At 32.1% G+C, this 22,297-nt stretch overlaps 1 protein-coding gene across 10 annotated transcripts in view; it reads left to right on the top strand.

The window, feature by feature from the left end:
* LOC129804005 (poly(rC)-binding protein 3) overlaps positions 1 to 22,297 on the top strand; it is a 341,188-nt gene that overhangs the window by 302,785 nt on the left and 16,106 nt on the right. For 3 of the 10 annotated variants that reach the window (XM_055850954.1, XM_055850948.1, XM_055850947.1), the window contains 4 exons: positions 1,890 to 2,009; positions 8,366 to 8,497; positions 14,816 to 14,912; positions 19,088 to 19,364. In XM_055850954.1, the coding sequence (XP_055706929.1) occupies positions 1,890 to 2,009; positions 8,366 to 8,497; positions 14,816 to 14,912; positions 19,088 to 19,364 (626 nt within the window). The remainder of the gene's footprint in view (positions 1 to 1,889; positions 2,010 to 8,365; positions 8,498 to 14,815; positions 14,913 to 19,087; positions 19,365 to 22,297) is intronic. The other 7 variants (XM_055850956.1, XM_055850952.1, XM_055850951.1 and 4 more) reach the window with 3 other exon arrangements.

The raw sequence follows: 22,297 nt of genomic DNA, 5'->3' as shown, positions 1-22,297 counted from the left end.
TTTAATAGGAAACCCCGGAAATATGATTTTTCTGGAGAGATTTTCCTATTGTTTTAGATGGCAAAGGTGAAAAGACCAGGAATAAGAACAAATCCTGCACTCAAGAGCAACTCAACAAGGTTTAGGAAGGCTTTTGTCGTGGTTTCACTTACACTGCTTGTCTCCAATTAGAAACTTTCTTTTGTCTCCATTTGGATTAATTTGTTTCCAATAGAATCATTTTGCACTTGTGTGTTTTTCTTGTATTTAAGAAGTTTTCAAATTATATTTAAAGAATTTTCACTAAATGGTAACATTTTAGAAGAGTCAAGGAGCAAATTCATATAATTCTCTTCAGAAAAAATATGTACTTAATGTGTTGAATTTTCTGTCAAAGTTAAAGCGTCTACAAATGGTTTTGAATTAGGACATTTACCCTATTGGATCAGCTATTAAAATATAATATTATAATGGGCCAAATTAATTTAAAATACTTTGAAAAAAAAAAACTGAATTGTTCGAAGCTTGAGTCGTCTGAAGGTAGCACGCTTTCCTCTAGAATTTTACTACGATTCTATTTATTGGAAGAAATAAGGTAATACTGTTTGGTGATATATTTAAATTAAACATTACGATTTTTAGTTTTTTGAATGGGCTTGAATATTTTACTTTGAATTTAAAACTATTTTAATAAGCCATGACAAACTCAAAATAAATTTATTTTGCAGTAAAAGAAATACAATCAAAAAGAACTTAGTTTTAAATGAATATCAAGATATTTGGGAGAAATTATAATGATATTTCTCTCCTGGCAGAATAGACCGAGATTGATATATAAGAATGTTTCATGATAGCTCAAATCTATCTCAACATAAAATACAGAATTTATCGTCTGAATTTCTAGTAAATATTCCCATGAGAATTATGAGTAATGTTTGAGGTGAATTGAGAAAAGAGCGAAAATGTATGATTGCTGACCACAAATGATCCAATAAGAAGAATTGAGTTTCAGTTTCGTATTTCTTCCCTCAAACACCCTAGTGTATTTTTTTTCTATAGGGAGAATATTATTAATTCAGTCGATTTAGTCATTGAGAACCTCTCGTTCTATTAACCAAATAATGGAAGAAATATTTCAATGAAATTCTTTTGTTGATATTTTTTTTGGTAATCTTTAAAATAGTGAAAGCTGATAAACTCGTATTTTGTGGTTTTTGCAAAAACTGCGAAAATCAATTTAATCGGAAGATAGCAAAAATTGATGGGGTATCTGTATGGTGAAATTTTCCAATTCGCCCCATTCACCTTATCTGTATATATAGAAAATTTGTTTTATATATAATGTGTATTGGGTTTTTGGGTTTTGCAATCAGAGAAAATTCATGCGTTAACGATAATAGTAGTTGATTGTGGTGGGAAAATTCTTGCAATGCTTGCAACTTTATCACAATTCACACATAATTTTCTGTGGATGGAAATAAATTGATTTCCATTGTTGTGTATATTTTTTTTTTTTGGGGGGAGAGTTGGGGGAGGGATTGGGATGAGTAGGAAAATGGGGAATAGGTTTTATATACAAATTGATGACTTTTTTTCTGCATTGTTATGTTTTTTTTTTGGGATTGGGTGAATGCCTGTTTTGGTAGTTTAACAACAGCGTAAAAGAGATGGATTCGATTTTTTTTTGTTGTGAAGAATTGGGCGGCATATCAAAAGTATTGATAATGCTTAAAAAAAAAGAAATAATTAAAATTGATGTGTTTGAAATTGATACATTGATACTTAATTGATTGAGATATTAAAAAAAAAAATAATTCCAAGGTAGCATCAAAGTACCTAATACAATTTATTTTAAGGATAATATTATATTGCAAAAATTGCAAAATTTATTTTATTTGAAAATTTTCCAGTCCCCACCAAAGGGTGCAACAATTCCGTACAGACCAAAACCACAAGTGAATGGTCCTGTAATTTTGGCCAATGGACAAGCGTACACAATTCAAGGAAATTATGCGGTGCCAGCTCAAGAGGTAACATATAACAATTATGGTGACACTTGTCCTATGTATATTTATAAAATATGCTTCTCTTACACTTTAACACATAACAAAACAACATTCTGAGTTGACGCTTATATCAAGTTTAATTAATAAAGTTGTGCAAAGTAATGTGATTGATTACATGTTGGTAGAATGTAATTCATGTGCTCATGGCGCTTTGTCTTGTGCTATTTTAACATTTCACAGCCACATATTAATACTTAGTCTATTTCACATATTATTTTTACACTATTGGAAATATTTATTGTTCCATATTTTTTTTGTCAACATAAAAAAGAGAGACTTCTTTTTGTAGTAAAGTATTTTAAGTGATGGCAAAGGTAGGACTATGCAAAGACACAAACCGTTTTTCAAGGATTTCTGTCACTTTTTGGTGAAAAACAAAAAAAAAGAACTTTCAAATAAAATTTTATTCCGATTACTTTTTCTTCATTTTATTTTAATTACACTATGCAACAATTTTAAAATTATTTTTTGTTCTTGGGTTCTCATGCTATTTTTTCTAAGTGCTCTATTTTCGTTTGAACTTCAATATCCAGGTTAAAAAACAATCTGAGAGAAAAGTTGCACATGGACGAAAATGTAGCTTATAAAATTCTCTAACAAACCCACAAAACAGCTAAAAAGTTGGATTTTTCCATGTTTTCTGACATATATGAGACTACAGCGCCCCTGGTGTCAATTGTACGAACTCCATCTGTGCAAAGAATTATCGGGCATGTAAAGGAGAACAAATGTTCCCATATTAAGAAATAAATCGGTTCAGCAGAATCGGATATATAGGCATCCAAGTATCAAAAAACGGCAAAAACGATTTGCCTAGATTCCAGGCGCAAAAACAAAATGAAATCAAAATCATAAGTATTTTCGTATATCATTTGACCCTAGCAATAGAAAAAATAGCATGAGAACTCAGGGACAAAATCACTGTTGCACAGTGTTATCATAAATACAGGTGACCTTGTATTTAGGGGGTGACTTTGCAGCCCTGCTTTTGTAAGCTTGTCTTTAATTGTAGCACCCAAGGACGTGCCCTTATGGTTACTGGGCTATTCTTATGGTGTTGGAAATACTTACAGCTTAAGCCGGTTATTTTCAAAAATATGATTAGACTACATTCCCATAAGTGTCCCACTAAGCCGTCTCTCGACTTAAGCCTAAAGCCTGTCTAAGGCATTAAGCCCTAAAATTAAAGCAAAGCTTGATAAAAGCAGGGGTGTGAAATTACTGCCTTATCTTGATCTTACAGTGTTGATTATTTAGTTCTCCTAAGGTTCCTTTGAACATTCTGTTGAGAAGACTTTAGATAACATAGCTCCATCGGCAACTAAACAAGCAATTTTAGCCTGAAATGACTTCTCCAAATAAAGTACAAGCTAACTAAAACCAGTGCTTATTTAGTCAAGAACCCGGAGGTATTTTCAAGCCTTTTTTCCAGAAACTAAGCAAAATAAAAATAGAAAAACAATTAAAAACGAAATATTCAATTAACGGACTTGGAGTTGTGTTATTTCGTGCCTTACATCGATTTTTGTGGCACAACTTTTATGTCTTAACTAATTACCAGCATAATCATATGGCGGGATGGATAATCTTAAAAATTAAGAGTTTGTTTAATAACAGAGATAAAATCTCAGCTAAAATTACATAAATTTGTGAAAATCCCTAAGGCTATGATGGCAGTAATTGACATAAATTATAAAGTATTCTCTGAAGAGTGGTTTGTGTCTTGTATAAGTTATCATTAGTAAATATGTTAAAATTATTTAAGAAGACGTTGTGTGTTAAGTCCCAATTGGAATATCTCAATTTCTCTCTAATTTGTGAACCAAAACCCATAATACTTATTGAATTGTTGTGCAATTTGTTTTGAGTTTTCCCTTCTTTGAAAAATTAAAAATAATAAGTTCCAGAATGGTTATTATCAATAGTCCATTTTTTTCTACTTCATTAAAGAAAGACTTAATATAGAGTGGAGGAGAATATTTATGAGTAGGTAAACCTATTCACATACAATTTGTGAGGTGGAAGTGATTGTTGAATTCTTGAATAGCAGCACCTCTCTCTATCCTTAGTTATTTGATAAATTTAGTATAAGAGCACTACAAGGCAATTTAGCATACATAGTGGAATTATAAATATTTCCATGAGTGTACTTGTGGGACATATTTTGCTTAGTTGAAACTGTATTTAGATAGGGGAGAAGAATGTTTGCCTAGTTTAGATGGGAAGACAATATTTCAACATTACTGCAGGAGATGAGGCCTTTCCACATTCCTCCAATGAGATGCTATTGTCTCTCTTAGAACTTAGGGGGGTGCATTTGGAATTGTACATTTTGAGTGGTTGATTAGATTGTTGAGTGTGTTGATTGTTCACAAAAACAGTAGTGATTTCTTATGGTATTCAGAAATGAAGTTTTGAAACATGAAAAAACATTTCTAATTTTGTTATTTTTTCTCATATTTAGCATGAAAGTAAAGTTTGAATTCTGATATTTTACCCCGGTCATGACTTCTTCAGGAAATTGAATCAATGAAGTCATTATTTTCGATTTTCGAATCAATGAAACTAACCCAAAACCCCTGTGTATTTTATTGGTAGGAGGGGTCTAATTAATCTGGTAAAGATGAACTATAAGTATCCCCTAAAATTCCCTAAAAATGTGAAGAGAAAATGAACTTTAGCTCAAAGGCTTGGTAAAACAAAATTGAATGAAGTGACGCTTTGTCGAAACCACGCCCACTTCTTGATCATATTCCTTACATACAAAATCCAATTTTTAACAGCAATTGCGTAAAGTTGACAAAACTTCTCTGCAGTCTGAATATGGCCACGCCTACTTTAAATCGTAAGTCACTTTCTTAGTATATACGATCACGGAAGATTGATGAAAGTGTTAGATCAAAGAAAAGTTAAAAGCCTTCCTAAATGTTATGCTTATTTATTGTATTATATCCCTAATTAAAACTGTGATCGTGATGATAGCTTCAGATTGACAGAAGTCGACATTGTAGTCAATTGACAGAAGTTCTGCACTCAGTCTCGTGATTGAGTGCAGTAAAATGTTAAAAGCGGTCTCACAGAAATGTAACGTCGCTTTACATTGGGTACCTAGAAACAGGGGTATAGCGGGAAATTAAGAAGCGGACTTTGTCGCAATAGCGGAGGCAAGACCGTCTTCATTGGTCACGAACTTACTGTAGAGATTTCCTCGGAATGGGCATCGTCTAACTAAGAATTGTTGCGTGTACAAACTGTTCATAACCGACTTTGATAAGACAAGGGCAGCCTACCTGGTGGCAGACAGTCACTGGAGAACCCGGCAGATTGTTAACCTTCTAACCCGTCTCTGTACAAACAAATATTTGAATAGGATAGGTGTCTAATGTAACATGATAGATAGATAGATATAGATAGATATTTATTTCATCATCAATGACTTAAAAGCGCAATACAAATATAACTTTGTGTAAGATTTGTAATTATGCGTCCACCGCCGTCTTAGCGTTGGTAACCAACCTACTCCGGAGTAAAACGGTGGAAAAACTCCATCTCAGGTTGTATATGCCAGAGAAGTCTCAAATGGTTACAAATTAAAAGTTATACAAAACTGATTTTCATTAGCACATCTTAATAAATGTAACAGAAAAATGCTGATCTGCCTAATTTTGCGCGATTTTAAGCATTGTGAGAGGGTGAATGGCTAGCTCTAACTGAGCTGTGAGCCATTTGGGCAAACGCCCGAGTGTGAACACTAAGTCACACATTACAATGTGAAGATTCCCATTTTCAAGATTCTCCAATAAAAAATAAATAAGGAATAAATGCAATATATCAGAAAATCCTTATTAATATTTCCACTTCTAAAAAAACTGAAAAAATGCTGTTAAATTAAGGGAAAGGAAAAAAGTGGGCAGAGCGAGCGAGTAATCCAAAATAAAACATGAAAAAAAATCAGCATCGTCACGGGTAATTAGCAGGACCCCACGCCGCGACAAATCACCCACCCGCAATGATGATGGATCCCGGAAACGCATAGCTAGCCTCCACATAGATAGGCCACAGCTTCACAATCCCAGGGGAGAGAGAGCCTAGTGAAGCCAGGAGAGAGAGACCCCGCAGCATAGGACTACTTGTCAGGCCCTGAGCTATAAGACAAGCTCATACCATGCGAGTCCGTGTTTATTAAAATAGAAACTCTAAAAAAAAATTTAAAAAAAAAATCAGACCACCCCAAAGCGAGCCAAGAATAATAAGTCACGACGAAGAAATTCCCACCAAGTCCAGACGATACTTTAAAAATAAAACTCGCCATTGAAGATCACAAAAAAAAAAACAATAAAAATAAATAAATAAATAAAACTAAAGTTATAAATTACAACAAAACTTAATAACAAAACTTAATAAATATGAGTAATATGAGTGACATGATGTACAGAGGATTCAATTAATCTGAGAAGATAGTCACTGAATATGTGTGCGACTGCCCCAGCTTATGTAACATTAGATGGGTGCTGCTGGGTAAAGCGGTGCTGTCTGATGAAGACCTATAAATATTAAATGGTTAAAGCTCGTAGTGGGTCGAAAACGAGTTGAAGTGCACATGGCAATTGGTTGAAATCAGTGGCAAAGACAATCAGAGCCAGTACCCTAATAGCTGAGTTGGTAGAACTTTCGCCTAGACAGCGAAGGACCCCCAGTTCAAGCCCAGTTTGGGTTAAATTTGTAGGTTGAGAATCACTAAGTCTGATTGTCACCTCTCTGTGCACAAACATAAAATTTATTGGGATTACGTACAAAGCGAACAGAAGTCTGTTCAACAATCTCACAATATATCAAAATTAAAGCCGCCCTGTATAATGAAGAGGAAAACGGTCTAACTTGAACCATCTTGCCCTTAACAGTAGTAGCGATTCCGCAAGGAATCGCTCCACTGTAATCCAAAAAATTATTCTAAAATCACGATGTTTCTTTTTTTTACCTAATTCAAAATTCTATTCTTTATCCACAATCGCGTAAAATAGAAGAAAATTCTAGGATAACTGGCACTAAAATACCCTTACGACTTCTTGAAATCACGCCCATTTTGTTGTGTCCGTTATCCTACACTGAGAGAAATCCGAAAAAGTTAAAATAACATTCCGGAAATGTTAATTTTACCCTGCAGTATTGCTCCAAAATCGGTGTAAATATTACCCTTTGTAGGTCTATTAGGGGTTAAAGTTACCCTTTTTCATGTTTATTTTACCCTTATAAAGGTGTAAAATTAACATTAAAAAATGTTGATGTATTTTTACACCTAAAAAGTGTTAAAGTGATGAGGAAAAAAAGTTAATCGCACCCTCTTTTTTTCTCAGTGTATCAAAAAAAACCCTGTTTTTTTCATTCACAGTTCAGGGAGGTTATCTGAAGTTCTAGATAAAAGAAAATAATTCTAAATTCGTCTGCAACATAATTACTATGAATAATGAAAGGGGCATGATCTAATTCTTTAATTTGTGGAATCTTTACTTCGTTCCTCCAAAAAAGTTTATTTATTGGCCAGTATTGAGTTTTTCAAAGATCCTAAAATTAAAATCTGTCAAAATTAAACTGATTATATCTTCTGGAAGGGGAGACAATTAGGACAAGATTCTTGATGAATGTGTATTAAGAGGGCGAATTACACGTAATTTACAATTGTACTTATATACGATCATAATAGTAGAATGCCGTTTTCACATTGAGACTATTTGTGATAAGTCAACGGCAGCCACATCCCAGGTTTGATTTAAATATGAGAAAAACATACAAAATTTGAAATAAAAATTGAAAGATATCGAAAATCTTTGGAGTATGGATGCAAAATTGAGAGTATTTATAGTCTAACCAAATCCTTATTTAAGCAACTTTGACCCCAGTTGGATGTTTGTTCTACTTCCTCTGTAGATTCATCTATTGTCTCTCTTCCTAAAATCCTGTTTGATATTATTTCTTTTAGTTAACTTCTTTTTTTTTTGGTGACTTTCTGTTTTTCAACCCCATCCTTTTGTGAACGAAACTTGTTACCCTTTTATGATACCATCATTAAACACTGTACTACAATCCTTCAGCCAAAGTATAAATATGCATATATATATATATATATAACGAAGTTTGAGGAGAGATTAAAAGTGAGAGAAAGGATATAAAAGAACGACTAAATAGCCAAATCAACCCCCGTTGATCCTGTGTGTTTTCCAAGTGATGGTGTTTGGACATTAATTAATCTGTGATTTATTTTTCTCTCTCTTTTTTTATCTATCGTCTGTGTTTTTTGCGCGCATATCAAACTGGTCTGTTAGACCTGCACAGTATTTCCACTAGCGTTGGCCGGTGGCCTTCATGCTGGCATCTCGGGTCTAGCTGATCCACTCCTGAAAGGGGCACATCTGCCAGCCGCAGTGCCTCCACATCATCTACAGCAAATACCTGATGTGAGTTAATCGTTTTGATTGGTGCTGCCCCCCAGACATCCATCCATCTCTTAAATGCAAAATATATTGTAATAATATTAAAAAAAAAAAAAACAAGTAAAAAAGGAACCATATTCCCAAGTATTAAAACAACACGGAAAATAACCCCTATCCATCCAGCTTTCAACCCCATCTCAAACCAATATAAAAACAAAAACCCTCGTAATCTCATGTTTTTAATAGTCGTTTTCAAAATCATCCGCTAAACCCTACCCTAGCCCCCTATTATCTCACCCAGATTGTAATATCTTCTTATGTATATTTACATTTTTAATCCGATCCCAAATTAATTGGTAGACTGCCAGAAGTATATCGGCCAGATAGTATGGATGAGTGAGAGAGAATGAGGATAATTATAAAACCATACTGTACTATGTTACCTGTTTGATGGCGCATTTTGGTGGATTTTTTCCTTAATTAAGTTATTTCTATAAATTCAAATATGGTTGGGTTAATGATGGCAACAGACGTATATAGACATGGTACATCATAGAGCAAAATAGTAAAAATGGAGCTTTAATATATAGATTTCATTAGTACATCAAATTCAGTTTTATATTTCATTTTTTTAACTCATTTTTTTTTTATTTGCCGCATTAACAAGCTTCAATGCTGATGCTTTTTTTCCTGCCTAGTGCTTTTTATGTTCAAAATTTGATTCTAGCTACGCATAAAATTCATGTTTTTTGGTACAATGTGATTTAACGATAACTCTCAGCTTCATCTGAAAATTTGAGATTAATTATTACATAAAATAATTTAAAAAAAAACCAAGTGCAAAAACAGTTGAGACAGGTTAAACGGTTTAGCGTTTTGTCTCTCTAATTGTATTTATAGAAATTTTAAGGTCTATTCAGTAAGATTCATCTTATAAACTAATTTTGAAGTACAGAAATACTGGATAAATATTTCCACAAAATTTTTGTTTTTTCCAGTGTTTTCCTGCAAATACAGATATTCTCAGTTAATTGATCTCATTTTAACTAAATACACAAGTAATCCTAAAACAGGAAATTATTTCTTATTGATTTAAACGATAACTGAATCATTCGTACCCCAAAAAATGGTATCAAAATAAAGAATTTCTTACTAAAAGCATATTATCATGTACAAACAAATTGATCTCGGCCAAAATCCCGAAAGCCAAAATCCTGAATAGGCCAAAATCCCGAAAGATAAAATACTGATTTTTTAAAAGTGTCATAGCTACTCCCACGATTGACCATACGCCTGCTGGAGGCAAAGACAAATTTCTGTGCTTTGGGAAAGTTCTAAACATTATCCTTCATAAAATTTCATCCCTTTCAGGATTTTGAACATTCGGGATTTTGGCTTTCGGGATTTTGACCCTTTCGGGATTTTGGAGTTTATGATTTTCGCATCTTCCGCAAAGAAATATGTTTCGTAATATTATTTGTACATGTTTGTGAATTCCTACTGTGGATTTACGAAATGTCCGTAAATAGCATAATCCACAAACAAGTTCGTAAAAGATTGTACTTTTTTTTCACAAACAATGTTCGTAACTTGATCACTTGATGAGCATATTTTTTTAATCAATATTTAGTCGTAAATGTTTGTAAACGAACAGAAAACTGTTTCTAATATTTTTTTTATTTGTTTGTAAAGCTTTGCCCACGCAAACAAACGAACAATTGTTTGTAAAAGAACAAAAGATGCTCGCCAAGTCATCATGTTACGAACAATTCTACAAAATAATTTTTTCTTTGTTGTAAAATAGTTATAGAGGGGAGAACTAAAATGAAATTAAATCTTTACCATTCATCAACCTCATAGAAAATGGAAATTCAATTATGTCAAAGACGTTTGAGAAATCCTTATTCTTGGATTTCTAGAATGACTGACCTTGAAATAACCTTGGAATAAGCAAAAATCACTGAGAAATTCAATTGAAATTCTCACTTGAATAGTTTGAGAAACATTTGAAAAATTATCGTTGAGTAACTTTCAAACTACTGATACATTCTGTATTATGATTTAATTATAATCGTTTCGTATCAGATTTTTCTATCTATTTAGCGAAAGTCAATTTTTTTAAAACATTTTTTGCGTATCACTAGTAATTTATGCTGATAATTTGACGAATATTAACTAATTGTGTTTATAATGCGGCCTTTTTTACATCACAAAACATTTTTTTTAATCTTCAGCTTCGTATTTCTTACGTTTCTTATTTTAAAAAATACTAACCTTATAAAATAGTGAGAACGAATTGTTTTGTTCAAGTGATATAACGGAATTTAAACAAATATATTGCTACAAATATTTGTTTTATTTTTTGTAAATATGTGTATATTGTTATTTATTTTTTGTGGTAAATATTGAATGTCGTCTACACAAAAATTTACCAATATCAAGTTTTATATTACCAAAGTTTATCAATACTATTCTGGCAGTTATGCAGAAGTAAAGGATTAATTTTTTTATGTTTTTAGCTTTGGTCATTTCTCTCATTCTTAGAAGAAGAAAAAGTACAGTGTCTTAATATTTTAAGCTCTCACAGAAGATACAGAATTGATGGTTAGAATACAAAATTGCAGATGCTCAGCCGCTTAAGAACAATATTTACATGTTTTATAGGGGAGTATATGGAAATTTTGAACAGAATCTAATGTAGAGCGTACGGTATATTCGACACATGTTAACCCAGTCGACAGCCGTAACCCACTAATCCTAAACCCTTATTACTTTAACACGCCCAACCTCTACCATCCTTGTGGGGCTCTTATTGTTAGGTAACTGTCCTCTCCTCAGTCTTCAATGAGTGAGCATCAGTCGCCGTGGACGGTTCACTCTCAGGAAGTTAGAAAATGGGTGGAACCTTCAATTCTCCAATTTCCCTCTATAAGTCCTAATTTTATGTAGGTGAGCCCCATTTGGGCTTACACTAATTTTAAATTTTCAAATTTTTTCCTTGTTTCAAATATGCAAAAAGAAAAAAGACACAAGGATAAAGTAAAAAGAGCACTCTTTCACATTCTTTTTCCTTTTACCTATCTAACACAGTAAAGAAATTTTAATATTCAAAATTAGATTCTGTGCAAAATTACTCCACTACCGTAAATTTATTTGAAGTTTCACAGAAAACAAGAAAAATCTGATGTACAACTACAGGGGGTCTCACGATTATGTATATTTTCGGGACCGAAAAAAACCGCACGAAAAGGCTTTATCCATACAGAAATTTTGTATAACCTCAGGACATTACTTTTGAATATATTACAGAAACGCCGTGAAATGTGAAAAATATTGTTGGCGCCAATTTCTTGTGTTATTTTGTGCGCCAACCGTTCATAATAAATACATTTCAAATTTACCATCTCAAAAATTTTGTATACATTTAGCGGTATACAGGGGACCCTCTGTATACCGCTACGTACTATACCGTTTATTTTGTAAACATGTGAGTGTAATTTCAGTGAGGGTGAGTGAAATTTTCTTATAGTTATATGGCTCACTCTTATAAGCAGCTTCTAAAACATATTTACGAAACAAACGTAATTGTGCGTTGGATTTTGTGTCTAGAACACAATTACTTTTATGAACATGTTTTTGATTTTTCAGGGAGAATGAATGAAATATAGATCTAGTCATCTCGCTCACTCTCATATACAGTTACAAAAATATGTTTACACGATAAAATAAATTGTGGTAGAGCATTATGCACATCGAATAATGGTTTTTATTTTGTGAAAATGTTTTCGAAATTTCTTATCACAGTGAGCGAAATGATTGAATCTAGATTTCATTCACTCTTACTGAAATGTCAAAAATATGTTTACAAAACAAAAGTTTTTGTGCGTTATGTATAGGCGACACATACTATTTTTTGTTTTGTAAACATGTTTGCGAAATTGCCTATAAGCGTGAGCGAGATTACTAGATTTAGATTTTACTTATGCCCAACGCACAATAACTTTTGTTTTGTAAACATGTTTTTGACATTTCAATGAGAGTGATTGAAACAAAGATCTAGTCATCTCCTTCTCTCTTATAGGGAATTTTGTAAACATGTTTACAAACATAAGTTATTGTGCGTTGGGCATTACTCTGACTGAAACTAAAAAAATGTTTACAAAACAAAGGTTAGAGTATGTTGGTCATCATTCTCAATAATTTTTGTTTTGTAAATATGGTTTTGACACTTTAGTGGCAGTCACTGAAAGATCCTAGTATCTAATCATCTCTTTCACTCTCATGGGCAGATTCCAAAGCATGAATGAGATGATTGGATCTAGATGTGATAAAGTGTCACTGAAATGTCAAAAACATGTTCACAAAGTAAAAGTTATTGTACGTTTTGCATATTTTTTTAATGCTCAACGCACAATAATCTTTGTTTTGTAAACATGTTTTTGACATTTCAATGAGGATGAATGAAACAGAGATCTAGTCGTCTCGCTCTCTCACACAGGAAATTTTGAAAACACGTTTACAAACAAAAGTTATTGTGCGTTGGGCATAATATAAACTTATTTTTGAATTTACGCCTATGATATTAATTTTGTAAAATTTTAATAACAAAACAAATGCAATTTTGTTTTGCTTGTAATAATGCAGTAAAAAAGCAATGAAGTGTATATATTGTCGGATATTTTTCGGTTTTAATTGCATTCTTTTGCAAAATATGGTTTTGTTTGTTTTTTTTTTTGAGTATTTGTGATTTTTCCACAGAATCAGTTGACAATGTGATGTAAATTTTATTATGTGGTGCAAATTCACTCTTTCAACCTTTTTTTTTATCAATATCACTGCAAATATTTAACCACACTGACTTTTTGACCATAGATGCAGATAATATTTAAAATTTATTTTAATTAAATGTCCAGCAACGGTATTTTCTAAAGGCTGTAAAGATTAAATGTTAGCATTATTTTTTTCTTTTTCTTAAATTGCTTTCTTGCACAGTTAACTCGGTAAATCAATTGAAATTAGTCTCAGTGAATTACGATAAAATAAGTAAGTGTTCCCTGGCTGAAAATACGTACGTTTATCGCGATATTTCTTCTTGCACAGCTGTCGAAATGCCATCGCACGGTAGTGGACAGGAGGAGTAAATAAGAAAAAAAGAACTGAAATACTGATATCTTGATTAATTTATGTCTTCAATAATGATGGAGAAAATGTAAAGTGTGGTGTGTAAATATTTGAAATTAATGAAAGCTGGCAATGTGTCAAAGTGTCAAAGTTATTTGAAATTAAAAGAGATGAAGGAGGTTGAATGAAAAATTAGCTTACCATCCTTTTTTTTATACTTTTCCCGAACGCCACTTTTGATCAATTTTCCACGCTATTTTCCCATGATAGAAAAAAAAAATCCCATGTAAATGAATACTTTGTGAGTTCCATACCTTCTGACGCAATCCAAATTCACCTAACAAAAAATATCACTTTATAATCCTTTAAATTTTAAATCCCTTTTCTCAATTGGAAAATAAAATATCTGAATACATTTTAATGCTCTCTAATTTATTGAATTATTACTATGAATTCAAAGGTTTATTGATGGAAAAGTAGTTTATTTATTTAGTTCTTTTTTTTATAAAAAAAATATAATTTGATTAATTTATAAAAGGGTGGATGATGAAAATTATAGGAAAATAGCAATACGTAGAAGCTTTTTTTTATTGTAATTTTCAACGTTTGTATCTGTGCCAAGTAACAAAAAAAAAGCATTATGGCAATGTGAGAGCAACACAAAAGTAGTAATTGCAAATCAGAATAACATTTTGGTGTAAAATTGTGTGTGACTTTGTTGGGCAGCACCTTTTCAAGATGATTAGCCAGAATGATGTGATAAACTTTGTGTGAAATAGTTATATTCCTCTAACAAAATTTCTATCACTAATCAAATTTATGGGGACATTTGTTTAAAGTAGTTTTTACCTTCTTTTTATTTTTATCTCAAAATTTTTGTTGTTACAATTTTTCTTTAGGTTATTGGCTACAATCTACTTTGAATTTCTATTGTAGATTAAAATATTTATTGTATATATTTTAGAATTCCTTTGCAATATGTAAAATGGATGTTTTCTCTCTCTCTATCACATTCATTTCAAACATTCTATTTTCCCTCAACCTCTTCTCCACATATTTTTCTCATTCTTTTTTTTTAATTTATTTTTCCTCTTAAGAAAATGTACATTTGAAAAAAGAAAAGAGAAACACTTTCTTATCACAATTTGCAGTAAATGTAGTAGAAATGCTCATTTTGTGGATTTAATTAATTTTGCTCTTCCTTCTTTGCCTCTTACAAAGCAGATGGGCGGACTCACCAAGAACCCATTGGCCGGTTTGGCAGCTCTTGGAGCTCTTGGAATGGCTCCAGCAAACACAGGAGGATTGAATCCCACAGGTAATAAAACTTTACATCAATTCTACAAGTTAAGTTTTCATTTAGAGAATTATAGAGTAATCTAAACATAATCTTTAAACAAGTTTCTGAAAACAGGATTAGAAAAGCATTTTGTTTGAAATTCACAAGAGAACATTCTTAGGATTTTCAGTTTGATTTAAACATTAACTAATTCAAACTTTATTGAACTCTATTGCTCAAGAGGGATAGTTTATTTTGAGAATTATGTTTTTCCCATCTAATGGCATTCGCACATTTATTTGATTTACTGAAACTTTAGGTAATTGAAAGCCTCTACAGGGAGTTCCGGCTTAAGTGAAAACGGATTGAAAAAAAAATTGATAGGAATTGCCTACTATTGGGAGCTCATATGAAATAATTTTTGAAATGCCCCTAAATGAATGCAAATTTTCTTCACACGGTAAATTTGAAATACATTTCTTATGAACGGTTGGCGCTGAAAATACTCTGGAAATTGGCACCGAAAATGTTTTGCATACATCACGGCGTTATCGTCATTTATTTCAATGACCCTCCTGTGCGTATGCAATTTTTCTGTCTCAAGAGTGAATTCGTGGGCTTTTTTCGGTCCCGCGAATTTCTTTGAAATTGAAACTCCATATATTGACTACACAGAAAAACATTTCGTAAAATAGTTCGTAAAAGTTTGTATTTATTCACAAACATTATTCCTAAGATGATTTACTTGACGAGTATCTTTTGTTCTTTTACAGAAATTTGTTCGTACATTTTTGTTTGTTTTGCAAAACTTTTGGGACAAAATTTTACGAATTCTTTTTATTTAATAACTAGAATTTTTGATTGATAGAGGCCATAAAATTTTAAGTAATAAAATCGTTCTAATAAAGGGCTTTAAGGAGCTTGGCTTAACAATACTTGCTATTACGTAGAGGATGAGTAATTCAGGAAGCATTATTTGCCAATTCGTCAATAAAAAGGACTCCTAGGGACGAAAATAAGGTACTTTAATAGGTATTACCATGTTATTTGATAAGGATTTGGTACAAACTTTTTGCAAAGCTGTGACTTTTACATTACAAACTTTTGAAATACAGATAGGATATTCAAATACCAATCACTACACGTCGCATCCGAGGAATCCTGATGGCTACAATCTACCTACAGTGGACAAAATCTCTTAAGAAACTACCAGTAAAGAAACAGCATTTTGTCGCTCGATCGGTATTCAGTAAAAATGAATTTCTATGGATGAAAACTGACGAAATATTATTTTTTTTTATTGGTAAAAACTTTAATTTATAATATTCCGCCAAATCTTGTGATAGAAATTCATTTCTCTTTGAATTCCAATCGACCCTCAAAATTATGCTTATTAAATGGCGGTTTCTTCAAAGGTTTTGTGCGATCTAGGCAGATTGTAGCCATCAGGATTGGTCAGATACGACGTGTAGTTATTGGTACTTCAATATTCTACATGTATCTGAAAAGTTTAATAAGTAAAACTCACTGTTTTATAAGAAATTCGTGCTAAATCCTTACTATAAAACATGGTATTACCATTAAAAGTACCTTATTTTCGTCCCTAGGAGTCCTTTTTATTGACGAATTGGCAAATAATGTTTCCTGAATTACTCATCCTCTACGTAATAGCAAGTATTGTTAAGCCAAGCTCCTTAAAGCCCTTTATTAGAACGATTTTATTATTTAAAATCTTATGGCCCCTATCAATCAAAAATTCTAGTTATTAAATAAAATTTTCTTACTGTTGAAGGCTTTAATTTGAAAGAAAAGACTAATTTGATCATTTTATTATCAATATAAACAATTTCTTATAAAAGAACGGTTCCAGTAATATTAAAAAATAAAAATACCTATTCAAATTTCCCCCCTATTTGTACCAAAAATTCGAATTATCGACTGGTGTTCACGCACGCACGAGAGTGAGTGCGGGTCACTATGATAAAAATGATCCTTGGGCAGACGTTTACTTGGCATAATAAAACTAAGTTTGTTGGACCAACCCCCCACCCACACCAACCCCTTTCAAAAAATACCTATTCAAATTTCCTCCACTGTATGTCGAAAACTCTTTGTTTAGTTTTCGGACATACTTGACATCATTGTACGAAAACGGTCTCAAAAAAATCGTTTTTAAAGTTGTACAAAGTCAATGGTAAATCAGTTTTGGAAAATGTATTTCTGAAGCAGTTAAAGCAAACATGGATTTATTTGAAAGATCTAAACCAACGCAAATCTAAACCGGTTTTAATCGGTAACTAACCAAGGATTTACCAGCAATTAATTTTTATCCTTAATTCTATTGTATCTGAATCTAAATTTCTCTGAGCTTTTTCAAGTGGTTCTATCGTTTTAAATTGGTCGTCATCAAGTGAATACAAGGCGGACATCTCGTCCATATACGAAAACCCCGTTGAATCATTCTTAATAACGAGTTTTCAAGGTTAATAGTTAAAAGTTAACTAGAGGACGGATTTATTAAGCTAATGGAGTCATGTTTGGGGTCGTTGGAAAGGTCTTGGAAATTCAGACAAAACTGAATCAGTTCCAATCGGTTTTCAACCGGTATTGAACCGGTATTGAACCGGTTCATAACCGATAACTAATTTTTATGCGAAAATTAATTCTATTTCTTTTAAAACTGTTTTGGGGGATCTTTTGAGTGATTTATGAATCACTTCAAATCGGTTGAGAACCTGTAAACGGTAAATGATGCGAAAGTACTTTTGCAGTAGGGGGAAGTGGGGCACTTTTGAAAGTGAGGCACCTTTGAAATCGGGATTTTACACCTATGTTTAAGTGGAACTGCGCCATATCATAATGTAATTTAACTTCTCAATCTGTTTGTGCACCTAAACTATATCGCGATAGGGCTCAATTTTATTTAAAAATAGGTGAAAAATCCCAATTTCAAGGGTGCTTCACTTCCCCCTGTAGCATCTAAGTCACGAGTTCGTGCATTTCGCAAAGCCTGGGACGCTTTGCCACCCCTTTTTATAAGAATATCGAGGTTATCGCAAAGCAGGTCTAGGCACTGCGACTGGTTAGTCTATTGTACCCATTTTCTTTATTTGTTAGAGGTTTATTTTTGTATCCTTAACAAACGACAGTAAAGCTCCAGGTTGGGACAATTTCATAACAGAGAAGAAGGTAAACAGTGTTGCTTAGAAATATCCTCCGATGTATTCCAAATGCTAGACAGTAGCACGTAATGTGAATTTTGTCCTCCTTGTTGTCTAGTTAATATGGGCAAATCTCTGATGCCTTTTTCTTTTAAATGAGAGCAAAGAGAATCTCTTTTAAATGAGAGTCCTGTAAGTAGTCCAACTAGCGTTCTTGACTGGTGCATTGTTAAGATTTAAAATCTCTCTTCTCCATTTACCGTCTTGCTCCAGGATTAGCTTAGTACGTCGAAGACTTACCAAGCAGTTGCCTTATTCTAGGTCCCCTGACTCTGTAAATTGTTTTATAATGCCTGATATCAGACGATCGAAAACGATACTCCTTTATATGACGCATAAGGAGGGGAAGTGACTCAATTAAATTAGTGGTTTTAAATATTGAATTTGAATGTAGCAGAGATTTTAAAGTTGCGGAATTTAATGATATTGCTGATTTTAAGCCCCATCAATATACCTTCAATTGTATTCTATGAACTCTTTTCCACTAGGATACCCATAATAACATCATTAATGATAGACTTTGATTAAAATAAAGTTGATTTTTAAAGAACATAAACATCATTCCGAAATCTTTCGAATCACCATATCTGACGGTATAGTAAGGAGCATGATCCAAATAAACGCTCGAAATGTTTTTTATGCAAATTCATCGTTTATGGTTTTCTAAAATTTCCTAGATGATATGATGTAGATATGGAGATATGATGTAAATTAAATATCCGTTTACGATCACCATTTTAGAAGGCTTTTTTCCAGAAACAAGCTAATACGAACTTACGCACTGCACTGATCTGATATATTTTCTGTATCAATCTGTGACTATCAACTCTCGTTATCATTTAGTTTCGTGAAGGGATTTAAAACTAAGAAATAAAACGGAAATGGAGTATTAAAGTACTCAATCCGTTATTTGATTATCCTTGATCAACTATCCCTTGCGATTAAAAATTACAAATTACTTTAAAATGCCTAAAATTGCATTTTTTGCGATAGCATTAGCCGCTCTGGCTGGATCTCAGCTTCGTTCGAACAATACAAACCGCAATCAGCAGACAAATCAGCAGCAGCATGAAATGACGGTGCCAAATGACTTGATTGGATGCATTATTGGTAAAGGAGGTACCAAAATTGCAGAGATTCGACAAATTTCTGGTGCCATGATTCGTATCTCAAATTGTGAGGAACGCGAAGGTGGCAACACCGATCGAACAATCACAATTAGTGGTAATCCTGACTCTGTGGCACTTGCACAGTATCTCATCAACATGAGGTATGTACCAAAATATTATTTGTTTTTGTTTTTGTTTTATTTATTGTTTCGTAAATTTGTCCTGTCTTGGGTTTTTTTCATCCTTCAGAAGATGGTTTATTTCATCAGTTTAAAAGAATATATTTGAAGGGATTTTGCGAATCAATAAATTGTGAAAATTTTATTTTACAAACTGTGTAAATAATTTAGGAGGATGAGGTATTTTTATTATTATTTATTTATTTATTTTAACAGATATATATGATTAACGAATGATAAATAAAATGAAAAGGTTTATCTGCGGGATATTAACAAAAATTCTAAATGAGATATAAAATGGGGTGTGTGTTATCAATAAAATTTATTTCAAAGTGCGATTTTCAAAATCATTCTCCCTTTGTCATTATCATATCACCATAAATTGTTTCATATAACAATGTATCTCATGTGTTTTTTTTATACCTATATGTCTCTCTTGCTCCTCACTAATTGTCCCTTTTTCTCTACTATATATATATAACATATTTTGTATACCATATATTTTCCTATTTCCGCTCCAAAAAAAAAAGAATCATTTGTGTGCCATATAAACACAATAATCCCAACATTTTTTTATATAAATATATTCTTCATCACAAACTAATCTTCCTCCCCGAAATTCCACCCTCTGAACTCTGACAAAAAAAAAATAATGAGAGAACATACAAAAATCACTTGTTTATGCTTTATTTTATTCTAGAAAAAAATCCCACTCATTTTAGCCTCCCACAACCAATTTATACAACAATGTATTAACTCAATTGCTATATTGTGATTATTAATAATCTCTCCTACCCTTTCGCCATTATATACACTCTTATGTACTTTATCCAAAAACAAAATACCCCCAAAAATTGCTTAACTCTTTCCTGATAGTAATTCAACATTATTCCTCAATCACACTGATAAAAAATCTCCTCCCAGTCCCACCGAAAATAAATACCCAAAAAGCCCAAAAAAAAAACGGTAGAGAAGTGATTTGCTAATTAAGCATTTTTGAAGAGTTTCATTTTGTCGAATGAACAAAAGTTTATAATATTTTTATTTAGTATATTTCCAATATGTATTTCGATATAACTAGACTGAGTTTTTTTTGTGTTTGGACATTTTTATCAAAAAATAAATAAAATATTGTCACATATGAATTATTTGTTTCAGGCAAAGTGTTCACCAATAGTTATTAATAAAAAAAAGGGGAAAAGAATTAAGATAAAAATATAAATAAATAATTGTTGAATGATTCAATGCTCTTCAAACACCAATGCGAAAATCGAATGTACGCAAGTGCATTCATTTAGAATTCATAAAACAATATTTTATATAAAAGTCAGTTGCGCATGGTAACCCTAATTCTAGCAGTTCAAATTCACAGCGCATTCGTATGAGATATCCTAGGAAATTTCTATGGGAAAACTATTTATTCCATTGGATAATATCTTTAATCATTTCAAAACATATTATCAAGTGAATTATTATGTCGTAAAAGGTCGTTCCATAATGCAAAATTAATGCTAGAAACTTTGATTTTTTCTGACCGTTTTGTCACATATAAGATTAATATTAGGATTAAGAAAATCCGAAAAGAGAAGTATATAGTGTGCAAAATTTCAAATGGAAAGTCACGTGTGTTAGAAAGAGTACACTCTAGTGGAGTAATACGATGAGTAATATATTACTGTTCGTATTAATTGTTTTCTGAATCGTATTATAGGCTATTCCAGCAATTTTCCATGCGTGACAACTGTGATTCGGTCTAATTCTAGCTAAAACTGCTAGAACTGCTAGAACGGGGGTTGCTTAATGCATCTGGTATTTGTTAGAAGGTTTCATGATTTCAAGTTAACTTTATGCTTATAAAGATGTGTATTAATTAAACAGTAAACGTTACAAAAACGTACGTTTTAAAGGAAACCTTAACCTAAACTGCTAGAATTTGTATTGCCAAAGTGTGTGACTGGCTGTTTTTAATTTAAAAAGTTTTACCATTTTATGTTTTACATTCGACAGAGATAAGAAATTCTATACTCGGGTGGTAATTAATTAAAAATTAAGCATTTATACTAATTAATAGTTTAAAAATCACCTTTAAGCCTAAAAGTGCAGTGCAAAATTTGGTGTGTGTTTTGAAAAGCATTGAAGCATTGATAGAAATATTGTATGCCAAAATATGGAATCAATTGACAGTTCATTAATAAAGCATATCAATTTTTAATTGAGATAAAATAAATATCATTTTTCATTCAAATTAAATTGAAATATTTATAAAATGATACAATGAAGGGAATGGATACAAAATAATAGATATCGATTGCAATTCTCTACAAATAATATTACATAGGGAGAAAGAAAAAAAGCAGCTTTTCTCATCCACCTTTTGAAAAATTGATAAAATTGAATTGTGCAAAATTTTCAGGGGTTTGTGGAGGTGAAAATGCAATGACAATCGAAAAGAGCCAAAATGTGGTGAAGTAAGAGGAAGGAAATGAAAAGTTGGGGTTTACAGACAATGGAATATGAGATTGTTTCATATCAGTTTCATGTGATCAACTAGTTGAGGATGAAAATGGTGTACTTTTGCCAACAAAGACAAACTTCCACATTTTCCCATTTTGTGATACTAGCACATTATTCTTGTCTGGCAAATTCCCACCCAAAATGCAATGTTGCAAACATATCCACTTCCTTTATTGATGAACAGTCAAATTGATTGGAGATAGAATATCTTACAAAAGGTGAATTGAGAAGTTCCATTGTGAGAGTTTTGGACTGTTGGAGAACTTCAATGAATTTCTCATGGATTTATATTGTCTGCATAATAATTAGGCAATGAAAATTTATATATGTATTACATAGGTGATAATTCGCAATCCAAAATTCCCCCCCAAAATCCGATAAATCTTTCGATACCAAGAGAA

Source organism: Phlebotomus papatasi, chromosome 2 (genome assembly GCF_024763615.1).
Source record: "Phlebotomus papatasi isolate M1 chromosome 2, Ppap_2.1, whole genome shotgun sequence".
In the NCBI taxonomy this organism is placed as follows: Eukaryota; Metazoa; Arthropoda; class Insecta; order Diptera; family Psychodidae; genus Phlebotomus; species Phlebotomus papatasi.
The sequence above is the reverse complement of the archived record's forward strand: the minus strand, read 5'-3'. Positions and strand labels throughout refer to the sequence as shown.